Source organism: Grammomys surdaster, unplaced genomic scaffold, assembly GCF_004785775.1.
Source record: "Grammomys surdaster isolate TR1022 unplaced genomic scaffold, NIH_TR_1.0 126313, whole genome shotgun sequence".
Taxonomy (NCBI): Eukaryota; Metazoa; Chordata; class Mammalia; order Rodentia; family Muridae; genus Grammomys; species Grammomys surdaster.
Window position 1 is genome coordinate 6,410,804 of NW_021621113.1, and position 13,425 is coordinate 6,424,228.

Genomic DNA, 13,425 nt, shown 5'->3' on the forward strand with positions numbered 1-13,425 from the left:
GTGCCCTGGCAGGTCTGTCGGAAGGAGGGCACGTGTACCTGAGGATGTCTGGCCAGTACTGTGTGGGTGTGGGTACTCTCTGGAGCTGGTACACACACGTGTGTGGATTCGAGGGGGTGGGGCGAGTGACGAAGTTCACACCAACAGCTGTGTCTGGCACAACTTATTCCAGACCAGATGCCATGCTTTGGCATGTGGGAACATGATTTCACATTTTCACCCCTGTAACAACAACTCCAGAGAATAGCATTAAGTTTACGTTTGACACCCAAAAGCGGAGGCCAAAGTGGTCAAAGAGGTTCAGACTCCAGATGCTGGATTCCATCCCTGCATCGTAATTCCCCAGGGTTGATGGTGACAGTCTGTCTCCTTTGCTTATGTGGGAGGGCTCAGGCTATTCACTGTATGACTGGCAGAGTGTGGTAACTTGCCAAGACATATATTTTTCTGATGTATCTGTGCCAGTAGTCATGGCTTGGGGTGACTGTCTGGGGCCTGTTGTGGTAACTACACTCCTGTCAGCCTGTGGGTGTGGTGCATTGTTTCCCAGGGTGAGAAAAATACTCTGTGCAGGACACTGCTCTCGTGGACTGTCCCTGGCGACACCTTCAAGGCCAGGATATGTGTAGACATCAGGAATTTGGAAGCAGCCAGAGGACAGCTGAGAGGAGAGAGCTCTCTGTCTTTCACCTTCCAACTGTGGTACCAGTCACAACCTATCTACCCCTTCCTACCAATCTGCAAGCCAGAGGGTCAAAGCCGCAGGGATGTGGGCTTGAGGAAGAGTGCTCCCAGGCAGGTGCGCTTACTCCGTGTTGGACTTTCCAGATACCATGGCCACCCTTCTCTGGCTCAGGGCCCTGGGAAGGCTTTGGACAACTTCAATGACTCCCTTGTTCCCCAGTTTCCTGTTGTTTTTAACAATGAGAGGCCCCAGCAAGAACCTGAAAGGACAGGGTGTTTCTCTCCTTGCTCCTTCCCTCCCAGGTTGTCATGGTTCACACCCCTCAACAATGGCAGCAACCCTTTAACACTTGCCTCCCTGTAGGCCCAACAGTAGGGAACTTCCATTCTGGTGGGTTCTTTTCATGAGCTCTCTCTCTGGAACCCTTGGCTTTCCACATTCTAAGCAAACACCTCATTACTGAAGTTACATCTCCAGTACTGTTCTTTTAGACACAGGGGCTCCCTATGTAGCCCAAGCTAGCCTTAAACTCCCCTATCTTCCTGCCTCAGCCTCCTGAGTGCTGGAATTATAGCCATGTGCCACCAGTCCTGGTTCCCCTTTATTGGTTTCTTAGGCAAATCCCACACCTTAAGAGTCCCTTTAAAAAAAAATTCTTCCTGGCCGGGCTATGGTGGCGCACGCCTTTAATCCCAGCACTTGGGAGGCAGAGGCAAGTGGACTTCTGAGTTCAAGGTCGGCCTGGTCTACAGAGTGAGTTCCAGGACAGCCAGGGCTATTCAGAGAAACCCTGTCTCGAAAAACAAAAAACAAACAAACAAACAAAATCTTCCTGGGCTGGAGAGATGGCTCAGCAGTTAAGAGCACTGACTGCTCTTCCAGAGGTCCTGAGTTCAATTCCCAGCAACCACATGGTGGCTTACAACCATCTACAGTGGGGTCTGATACCCTCTTCTGGTGTGTCTGAAGAGAGCAATGGTGTACTTACATAAAATAAATAAATAAATCTTTAAAAAAAAATTCTTCCCAATTTCAATGCGGTCTCCTGAGGAGATCTCAAAGGACTGTCACCTGCAACCCTACACTATGGGCTGTCGCCATGCACTGCCACAGTAGCCCAGCCTCAGTGGGTGGCAGCCTTCCTCCCATGTGCATTTCTATCTCTGGGCTTCTCTATCACACCCTTAATGACAGAAACTTCCTAAGGGTCTGCTCTGAACCAAATCAAGGGGAAAATCAGTCTGCAAGCCAGGCCCAGACTCCCAAACCAAACAGAAGCCCCATCAGGAGCTGTCAACTGAGACATGACCCACCCAGAGGAAAGGCAGGAAGGACACTGGCAACATGGATCTCAGAACCGCACACCTCGGCCTCCCGTTACTTATATTATTTATTCCCCTGTGTGTATACAGTTGGTAACTGAGTCGATATACAGCCACTTACAGAAGCCTATATGTTCTGGCCGGTGTGTGAGTAAATGCGCCTCCTTCCCTCTCTCCGGATATGTGAAGAAGCAGATTTCCTTTGTGCATGTAACTTTGTGAAGTTTGATGTTGCCACCACATCATCCTGAGAAAAGTGTCCCCTAGGAGGCAGCAGCTGATTGTCTGCAAGGAGCTACAGGCATCTCCTCACTCACAAGGGAAGGACAAGGACAGTGGGTGAGGGGAGACAGGGGTCTCCTACAGCAGTGATTTGCCTCAAAGAGGCCTCCTGCTGCTGCTACAGATATAGAAGGCATGATGGAGACTCCAGCTACACCGTGACTTGTGTAAGAATGAGGAGTCTATCTTTAAGAAGAAATTCTCTCGGTCACACTGACTACGTTTGCTGCAGTCTCAGCTAATCTGAGAGCATCTCGGGTCTCTGTATAAGCAAAGTCAAATACAGTGTATAGAAAGCAATTCAGAGTATAGCAAGTTCCCAGGGAGGACCCAGTCCCTTGCCACAGTATGGGCTCCTGAGAGGGCGCTGAGACTGGGTACAGTCAGTCCTGGAAGTCTTCCTGGAGGCGGGGTATCCAGAGAAGGTGCGGAATGCAGAAGTCAGTCCAGACCCATAGAGTGGAGGCTCTGAGGAGCTGGAAGAATAATGCCAAGAGCCTTAATTATTTTTCCAGAAGCTGCCCCACCCCACCCAAAACTTCCACATCTGTCTCTTTGAGAAGGCCCATCATGGGGAGACAGGGCAAAAGGGTTTGCTATGGAAAGGGGCTCGGAGAAGCAGAGGTTCCCTTGGGTCTTTGTCCTTGGCTGGGATCCCCACCAGTCTGCTCGGCCGGAATGGAATGTTCCTGTAATGAAGAAAGAGCCTGCCCCTCCCCCACTTCTCCACTTATGGAGCTCCCCAGGGCTGCTGTAGGAATTCCTGATATGGCCATGCTCCCAAGAGCAGCGGTTCTCAACCTTCCTAATGCTGTGCCCCCTTAATATGGTGACCCCTCAAACCATAAAAGTATTTTGTTACTTCAAAACTAACTTTGCTACTGTTATGAATTATAATATAAATATCTGTGATGCACACACACCCCCCAAGGAGTTGGGACCCACAGGTTGAGAACTGCTGCTCTAGCAGCTTTTCAATGGCTCTCTGATGCTGCTGTCTCTGGCATTCTCTCCTGTCCTAAGCAGAGTGGTCCCATCATTCACAGAGCCCCAGTATTTGCCACTCAGTAAGACGACTTCTTTCTTGGTAGGACCACTTCATTCATTCATTCATTCATTCATTCATTCATTCATGGTTTCTTTGGGGTTTTTTTAGAGTTTCTCTGTGTAGCCCTGGCTGTCCTAGAACTGGCTCTTAGACCAAGCTGGCCTCGAACTCAGACATCCACCTGCCTCTGCCTCCTGAATGCTGGGATTAGAGGTGTGTGCCACCTCTGCCTGACTCAGTAGGACTTTTTATACCGAGAAGTTCAGTCCTCTGTAGTGTCCTGATCTCCCTCAAAATTCAAGGGCTGGGGAGATGGCTCACAAGTTAAGAGCATATGCTGCTCTTTTATAGAACCAAAATCCAGTTCCTAGAACCCATGTCAAACAGCCTTCAAAAGCCCGTAACTTCACCTCTGGGGGGTCCAACACATCAGTCTTCCAAGAGCGTCTGCACACATACATACATATTATTTAAAATAAAAATAAACCCTTTTTGTCTTTTTTCTTCTTCTTTTCTTTCATTCTTTCTTTCTTTTTCTTTTTCTCTTCTTTTCTTTTTTTTTTTTTTTTTTTTTTTTAAGGCCAGATGGTGGTGCACACCTTTAATCCCAGCGCCTCTCCTGCCATCTAAGCTCTTTGCTCCCTTGGCAACAAACATTCCTGCCCAAGTCTCCAGGGAGGGGAGACACCCAGAGGCAAGCCTCGGCTCCACATGCAGCCCTGAACATCTTTGGCCCACCCTTGCCATAAGCTAGGGATGCTGAATCAACTTGACTCAACCCCAGAACCCAGACAAACTGGCAAGGGTGTGTCCAGTCCTGAGGGGGGAAGCAGGCACAAGACAACACTTTGCCACCCCTCCAGCATTTCATACCTCCCTTCCCAGAACCTGACCCCTTAAAAGCGGGAACTCAGAAATCCCCCAAACAGCACTGTCATTACCCCACTGAACTACAGGTATAGAATTACAATCTACATCTTTAAGGAAGCCATTCATCCACCTCAGCAGACATGGAGGGAATTAGAGCCTTGCTTTGAGGAACTGGGAAGAATGTGAACAGAAAATGGGTACAGAATGCCTAGCATGGTACCTGGCATAAAGGGGATAGTTAACCTAGAGATCAGAACTAAGGGCTTTCTTTCCTCATCACGACTGGTCAGGGTGTAGTCAAAGGAATAATGGAGGAAGAATCGGGCTGGGGATTTCCCAGCTATCCTAACTACTTCCTCCTCCCATCCCCCGGCCTGGAGTCTTCTCTGCTGCTGAGACGTCAGGGCACCCAGGCCACTGCCCACTGAAGGTCTGGAACACTTTAGCCTGGACAAGTCACTTCAGCCTAATCTCTAGGAGGCCACCTTGGCCGTCAGGTGGTGACAGGACCCGTTGCTGTCACCAGTGGAACTAATCTGCGAATGCAGAACTGCCTCAGGTGGAAGTCTCGTTCAAGCACATCTTTCTTACTAGATTCTCTCCTGTGCCTCTCCTGGAGTCCCACATCCAGGGATGATAGATACAGTTCAGGATCCTAGCCCAGCCAAGCTGGAAGCCACTGAAATCACTCCTTTATTCATGGGCCCAGGGAACCGACACCTCTGCTTCTTCTGCCGACTCATTTGTTTGTTTGGTTGGTTGGTTTAGTTTGGTTTGTTTTTCAAACGGGAGTTTCTCTATGTAGCCCTGGCTATCCTGGAACTCATTCTGTATACCCAACTGGCCTCAAGATCCACCTGCTTTTGCCTCTGCCTCTCGAGTGCCAGGATTAAAGGCCTGCACCACCACTTCCTGGTTATTCTGCAGACTCTCCTATCCCAAAGTCTTTGAAAGCCCCAGAACCATAGACAAGAATGACTGAGGACTGGGTCATCCAGAACGGAACCTGTTCCAGGTTCCGCCCCCAATTCTCACGAAGCAGCTCCACACTGCCCTCTGGTGGCACTGCTAAGCTGCTGGGCCCAACCAAAGAGAGCAAAGGAGCTCGTTCCTCTGCTATCTCTTAACTGGATTCACTGGTTGACATAGTGTCCTCAATGCACCAAGGGTCCCTGACCTTGCCCCGGCTGCAGGCTAGGGGCCATCAAGAAAGTTTTTAGCCATAGCAACACAGTGAGGCCCTGTTTTTTTGTTTTTGTTTTTGTTTTAAAGTTCAAGAAGTCACGTGGGAAGAGTGTTTTCTGCTCAGGGGTAGAGGAATATTAGCCAAATGCTACAACATAATTTGCAGAGGCTACGGATGTAGCTCAGTTGGTAGAGTGCTTGCCCAGCATGCACCAGGCCCTGAGTCCAACACTAGCACTACATAAGCACATCGTGGTGGGGTGTGCACCTGAAATCCCATCACTTTGGAGGTAGAGGCAAGAGATCACGGTTCACGGCTGGGACCAGACAGGTAGTTCAGTAGTAAAGCTGCCTGCTGTCAGGCCTGACCACTTGAGCTAAATCTTTGGCACTCCCTTGGTGGAAAAGAGAATGTATTCCTGCAAGTTTTCCTCTGACTTTGACACATCACTGTGGCACATGCCTGCTCACCCCCCAACACACACACACACATACACACACACACACACACTCCTGTATACATACAAATAATGAATGTTTTTAAAAGGTTCAAGGTCACTCTCAGCTATATATGGAGGTTAAGGCAAGCATCTCTCTCTCAAAAAAAAATAAAATAAAATAAAATAATCTGAGCCTCAGTTGGGTTTCCTGGGATGGAAACACCCAGGGAGCTACCTGGAAGAGACCTGGAAGGCAAGCCCTTAAAAGCAAAGACCCTCTGCTGCATGTTTCCTCCCGAAACCCCTGGAGTAAGCAGTGATTGGTGTCTGCTAGTTAGAAGAGAATGGAACAGACACGAGAACTCCATACAGGATCCTAGGAGGGCCAGGCAGGGTCAGAAGCTGACTTTTTGTTGGTTGAGAAGGCTGGTGGCCTGAGGTTCAAGTCACTGAGCTGTGCGCCCTGGCTCAGACTCTTTTTTTGGTGAGGGAGCAGCTTGGCATCTGGAAGAGCAGGGAGGAACCAGACCGCCTGTACCCCCACCTACCCACCCATCCATCTCCAGCAGGTATCATCTCTAACTCTTCACGTGTCCATCCACGCTATCTCTGAATCAGGTCAAAGCTGATTACAATAAATCCCAGAGAAAGTCCTAACTGTGATGATAGAAAGCACTCTATGCCATTAGCTAAAAGCTCCTGCAGATCAAGGGCCCCATCCCTGCAAACCAGAAACCAGTGGTCCTGGCAGCAGCCCAGCCGACTGCAGCCAGAGTTCCAGCTGTCATCTCCAGGAAGTCCTGTGTTCTCTGGCCCTCAGAACTCCAAAATAACCTGAGAGACTTCAGTAAGTCCTTCTTTGGGGAGGCCAAAATATGACAGAGTCCCCACTACTCCTGGGCTATGTATGGCTTTCTCAGAAGTTCTGAGATTTCCAGGTAAGAAGACTTTAGGAAGGTCTTCTGAAACCCCAGCAGTAAGTAACCTGTGGAAGGGAAGGTCTGATAGGACAGGTTCACCTGAGGGGACAGGTTCATCTGAGGACTTCTGTCTATCACAGCAATATACCTCACTCACAGGATGACAGCATCCGTGTGACTCTGACATCCACCTCCTCCTTCTCTCCCTTCTCTGACAGGAGGGACAACAATATTCAGAGATGTAAGGAACCTGATTCAGAGAGGGGACAATATTGCTCTAGGTCACTGTAGACAGGGTCCAGAGGTCAGCTCTCCCTAATTGGAACACAATAAAAAAGATACAGGCCTAGGACCAGGCTCCCGTCCCCTCCTCCCCTTCACACCTCTCTCTCTCTCTCTCTCTCTCTCTCTCTCTCTCTCTCTCTCTCTCTCGTGTGTGTGTGTGTGTGTGTGTGTGTGTGTCTGCCATGTGACCTTGAGAAATCCCTTTTCCTGTCTGTAAACCAAGGACTTTACCTTAGCTCCTGTCTCCTAAACAGAGGCCAAGCCCTTCCTTAGGTGTGATTTAAATGAGTAAAATATCCAACCATGACTTACAGTGGGAAAAGGAATCCTAGACCCTGTTTTAGCTTCCCCACAACCCTCCTCAGAGGTGGTTATACCCACTTTCCACTGATGAGTGAGGCTGCAGCCAGGTCACGCACAGCCGAGTAGGGACAGAGGAATAGGGGCCTGAAGGGCATCTGGTCAGGAAGAAGTAGGTGGCATTTCTAGTCTGGCCCTTTAAGGCCCCCCTTTCTGGAAGTTGATGCCATGCCTGCTCCCTGGGGGCTGTTAAAGAGTGTCACCTGGTTCCATCCCTGGCACAGCTATCTTAGAGATGTTTTGGGGAGGGCTTCTAGCTGAGCAGGTGACAAACACCTCATTCTGAATATCTCCATCGGGCTGTAAACAGGTAACAAAATGGTTAGGAGTATGGGAAACATTGTCCCCTAGAAACAGAGAGACCTAAGTTCGATGGGGGGTGGGGGCGAGGAGAGAAGCCTTCAACCTTCTGGGTTTCTGTCTCCTCCAATGGAAGTCACAGACTCAGAGGAGGAGAATCCAGTCATACAGCCCTGAGCCAGCCCTCCCCCATCGCAAGGGATGGAGCTGGGTCTAAGTAGAAACTTTGAGGGCAGGGCTTTTACAGTCCCAGGGGACCCAGGAGAGACCACACAAGCACAGGTGAGGGAGCAGATGTTGCAATATTGCAGCAAGCTCCAGCTTGCTTAAAGTTTGCCACCAAATCCCTCCGGAAGCCAAACACCCTCCACTAGTTCAGCTCTATAAGGGGACTTGGGGCTGCCATCTAACCCGCTATGAAAGAAGCCACGGGAAAAAACGCACAACTCTATTAGGGCCCCACAGATGTCCAGACATGGGAGATCCCGGATCCTACACCCCTCGACACAGACACACGCTGTACCCCAGAAAACACCAGTCAACAACACCGCACCTCAGTGTCACTTTCAGGGCCCCCATGGACCCCCGCTGTCTCCTCCGTGTAGATGACGCCGTCCATCTAGCCAGCACCTGGATCCGTCCGTCTGTCCTCCCGCACCTGAAGACCGCCTATCTCGGGAGGCTAGGGGTCCGGGTCTGGGGTGCTGAGGTCAGCGCTGGGGGGAGGCGGGGCCGCGGGGCGGGCTGCGGCGGAAGGGCGAGTCCGGCTCGGGGCCCTGGCCGCGCCGCAGCCGCCCTGCGCCCCAGGGCACGCAGCTCCCCAGGCCGAGCGCTGACGCCAGCAGCGCGGGGGGCCGACCCCGGCGACCGCGGCGCGCACCCTTCTTGAGACGCGACCCGTGCGCAGCCAGGTAGAGCTCGGCCTGGGCCACGCCGCCGCTCAGGCGACTCAGGCTCTCGGCGCGATGCGCCAGGCGCAGCTCGGCAGCCAAGAAGACTCGGTGCAGCTGCAGCACCCGGCTCTCCAGCTCCGACACCAGGCGCCGGCGGCCCTCCACTTCCAGCAGTCGCCGCCGCGCTTCGGCCAGCTCCAGCGCGCGGCCCCCTGCCCCTGCCGCCGCGCCCGCGCCCCCGATCCCTGCCGGGCCCGCGCCCCCAGACCCCCCACTAGCACCCTGGCGCCAGCGCTGCAGCTCCTGCCCTTCCACGGGTGTCTCGGCCGCCTCGGGTAACGGCGGTGACTGAGTGGGGGTCGGAGTCGAGGTCGGCGATGGGGGAGGGGGCTGGAGGGACGGCAGGGTCTCCCGGGGTGGCGGCGGGGGCGACCCCGGTTCTGCCGTCCCTTCCTGGGCCCCTGGGCCGCAGGCGCTGATGCGGCAGCCCGGCATCCCCCGCCCCGCGGCGGCCCAGGGCTGTCGGTGCGTGGGGAGGAGAGATGCTGGGCACGAGACTAGTGAGAGGCGGCCGCAGAGCCCACACCCAGGCCTCACGCGCCGCCCAGCATCTTATAGCACATGGGGCGGAGCGATAGCAGCATAGCCAATCCGAGACTTGCATGTCCCTGCCTCCAGCCAGGGAGCTTGTCCTCAAGTGCTTCAAGTTCCCTGTCCTTCTCCCAGATTGACTCTATTTGGGCATCACCCCAAGTTTTAGGTGGATAAGTGACGGTCACTTTCCTTGCCTGGAGTCACCTCAGTAAACTTCGATGGTAATGCTTAAAAGTCAAACATTTCAGTCTCCGTCCAGAAGAGGTTTTTGGCTGGGCGTCACCTCTGCTCCCCTGCCCGGCCCGTGTGACAGCCTAGCAATAGAACTTAGCGCTCCTAGGCCACAAGGTTCGCTAGGACTCCCTCCCAGCCCATGTCTCTGGGTTTGTGGGCTGGTTAAGGCAGATGAATGACTGGTGTCCACTGGACGATGGGCATATGATTGGATTTCTCGCATACCAGGAAGGCACTTAACTTGCAAACTGAACACCACAGCTGCTGCTTCTGGTCCATTCCACCAACCTTCGTGGGGCCCTTAGAGAACCCCAAGGTGTGCAAAATTATTTTCCAGCTCCAACTCTGCCTGTGTGTGCATCTGCTAGTACACAAGACACCTCCCAATGCCCTTTACACGGAGAGGGAAAGAAACTCAGAAGGAGCCCCACTCTCAAGGTCAAATTGTAGGATAGTGGCTAAGTCTGAATGGAAATGAACAAACAAGTTCAACCATTCATCAGAGCCCTTTGAGATACGCAGGTTTTAACCATCGTAGCTCTGCCCACTTTCCCCTCAGCACAAGTAACCCTTCTGTTCCCCTTCCAAATACTGGCCCAGACACTGAGGGCTTTACCTCCGATTGTATCTATTTGAAAGCGCCATCAGAGATTGGAGGGGTTCTCCGTAGGAGAGGACAAGGTCCCCCGGGGGCAGGAAAGAAGCTCCAAACCTCATTAGGAAGGACTGCAGCAGGTCTCCTGGTTTCAAAGGATCTACCAAAGGTGTGGCCAGCACCCTGAGTGTCAAAAAATATGAAGAGGAGTCTGACTAGTGGGGGAGGAAGGCCTCAGTCCCCCCCCAACTGAGGTGGGGTTCACCAGCCTCTAAATGCTTACAGGTGTCTTTTGATTAAGTGACAGGGACTCTAGGCATGACAGCAAATCTCCACAGAGGCAGCTTCCAGAACAAGGGATGGAGGGTGAGGGAGTTAAGTTCAGAGAAGGACAACTCACTGGTAGTGGAGGGGTGCTCAGTGGACGGGAGTGGTTCCCAGAGAAGAAGGACAGCTAGGGCTACACAGAGAAGCCCTGTCTTAAGAAAGAAGAAAAAGAAGAAAAGAAGGGGAGGTATGTATGTGGGGAAACCCTACCGTTGGTTAGATCCAGAGAACTTGTCAGATCTGGATTCCAAATCCTTCCAGAGACCTTGGACATCGGTCTCTCTAAGACAGTGAAGATGGTCAGAGCATCTTTACTAGGACCTGGAAGTGTGCCTCAGTAGTCAAGCTAGGTTCAATCCTCAGCACCAGATAAAAACAGAAACAACGAGCCAGCTACGCTGGTTCATACCTGTTGTCCAACACGGGAGAGGCACAAGAGGATAAGGAGAGCAAGGCCATCCTCAGCTAGACAGCAAGCACCGGGCCAGCCTGGGCTACACAAGATCTGTCTCAGAATCCAAATAACTAAGTAATGAGTGTTCACTGAATGCAGCCGTGTTCTCTGTCCCTTTCACATCATCCCCTGGACATGGAGGCAGAAGGCTTTTCTTCCCAATAGGAAACTAATGCCCCTCAAAGTCAGTTAACTGAGCTGCGTGCAGTGGCTCACAGCTGTAATCCCAGTGTTCAGGATGTTTAGGCAATAGGAGGCGGTGTGTCAGAGGCAGTCTGAGTCACATGCTGAGTTCCAGGCCAGCCCAGTCTGTGGTGAGAGACCCTGTCTCAAAAAGATGAAGAGCAGAGTCAGCCAGAGGGCTTGTCAGCTAAAAGTACACGCAGCACAAGCCTGACAATGTGATTTCGGTCCCCAGAACTCATGGTGGAAAACAAAAAGAGAACCAACTCCTGAAAGCTCCCTGGGTGACACACACACACACCAACACCACTCTCACACACACACTCATACACAGACACACAACAATAATAACAAATAACAACATAAACATTTTTTTAAAGACAGGATATTACTATGTAACCTTGGCTAACCTGGAACTGACTTTGTAGACCAGACTGGGCTCGAACTTACAGAGATCTGTCTGCCTCTGTCTCCCAAGTACTGGGATTAAAGGCGTTTACCATTATATCAGGCATTCAATATTTTTTCCTGTCTTCTGTGTATACATGTATAGGCTATACTATATATGTGCACTATATAATATATATACATATATATTTGTTTTTTTCATTGTTAATAAAGTCTCCCTTCTATACTAGCTTTCCTTATTGATGGAATCCTTTGACATTTAATAGAGTGTTAGGGTCTAAAAGCACTCATGTGTGTGTGCGTGTGTGTGCGTGTGTGTGTGTGTGTGTGTGTGTCTGTCTGTCTGTCTGTGTATATGTGTGTGTTATAGAACTTGGGGCATTTTGCACACTAGGCAAGAGTTCCACCACAGAGCTATACCCCAACCTATTGAAGCAGACAGCATTGGCATGGAGACAACCCCTCTTGCCCTCCTTCATTCATTTTCTTTCCCTCACTTCGCTCACCTCTTCTGCTGGGATGACTGACTGGAGGGGAGGTCCATCCATTAATGGGATAAGCCCTGCCCATGGTGACCTCAGGGGGCGGAGCACAGAGACAGGTGATCAGACAGGCAGTTCAGTAGATCAGACAGGCAGTTCAGTACCATTTGTACCTGCATGGGAGAAACACAGAGGCTGCAGGAACACATTACCCAATGAGGCCAGCTGGGGAAGATGAGGTGCAGGAGGTGGCATTTCAACTGAGAACAGCAGGATGAGTCAACATGAATAATACAGAGATGGGGGCAGATTCAGGGTAGGAGTACCGTGCAGGAGACCAGTAGAGAAGACTGGTAACTCCCTGTTTTCCTGTCATCTTGTATGACTCCACACTCCCAGGAGTGGACAAGAAACCACAGTCAACCACTTGTTAGTAAGCCGTTAGCCCAAGAACCTGAGCCCTTTGAAGGAGGAAGCTGGGGACTGAAGATGTGGCTCAGCTGGGAGAGTACTTGCCTCGAATGTCTAAGGTCCTGAGTTAGATCTCAGGGATCTTAATGAGGGATGGTGACACAAGCTTAGAATCCCAGCATTCAGGAGGTCTCACCATGCTACGCTGGTGTCCTGGAACTTATTATATAGAACTGCAGGCTGGCCTTGAACTCAGAGATCTGCCTGCCTCTGCCTCCCTAGTGCTGGGATTAAAGGTGTGCGTCACCATGCCCAACCTAACAAAATGTGCTTTTAATTTTCTTTTAAAGCTCTAAGAGGTGAAGTGTGTGTGTGTGTGTGTGTGTGTGTGTGTGTGTGTGTTACTGGCAGTCAGAGGACAACTTGTGGAAATCAGTACCCTTCTTCCACCAGGTGGCTCTCAGGGATTTAACCCTGGTCTTCAGACTTTTAGCAAGTGCTTTGGCCATGCCACTTTGCTACACTCTTTTTGTCACACTGAGACAGGGTCTCATTAACCCAGGCTGCTTTTAAATATGCTGGACACCTGAAACTGGCCTTGAACTCCTGACCTACCTGCTCCCACTTTCCTAATGCGGAAGTGACCAGGTTTGCCACCATCCCCAGCTAGGAAATGCTTTGTTTGCTTGTTTGTTTGTTCCATTATGACCATTACATTTTCTCTGATCTTTGTAAAAATGACAGATTTTTCTTGTAGAAAAAAATAAAATTTAAAAACAAAAAAAAAGATTGGGGGTGTATACATTGGTGGAATGCTTGCTTGGTATGTGTAAGGGCCTGGGTTCAACTCCTAGCACCACAAAAGCTGGTTATGGGGGCAGGGTAACATACACTTGTAATCCCAGTACTCAGGAGATGCAGGCAAGGGGCTCAGAGGTTCAAGGTTATCCTTAGCTACTAAGAGCTGACTCTGTCTCAAAACAACAACAGCAAAAGTATTAGAAAGAAGGTGGGGGAAGACATGGGAGCAGGGAGCTTGTGTTTGGATGGAGTTTGGCCCTTCCCTAGTAGGTCTGCAGAGCTGAGAAGAGCTCTTTTCTCTTAACGTCTAGTTCTGCCTATGGTGCAGACAAGGACTTGAGGATTT

The 13,425-nt window shown here is 51.0% G+C and overlaps 1 protein-coding gene across 1 annotated transcript; it reads right to left on the minus strand.

Annotated features, from left to right (window-relative positions):
- Positions 1-8,407: 8,407 nt before the first annotated feature.
- On the minus strand, positions 8,408-9,085 carry Trnp1 (TMF1 regulated nuclear protein 1). Its single transcript, XM_028759578.1, has one exon. The coding sequence runs from the start codon at positions 9,083-9,085 to the stop codon at positions 8,408-8,410; it is 678 nt and encodes a 225-aa protein (XP_028615411.1).
- Positions 9,086-13,425: the final 4,340 nt, after the last annotated feature.

Coding starts and splice junctions, on each gene's coding strand:
- Trnp1 (XM_028759578.1), bottom strand. CDS start 9,085: ATGCCGGGCTGCCGCATCAGCGCCTGCGGCCCAGGGGCCCAGGAAGGG.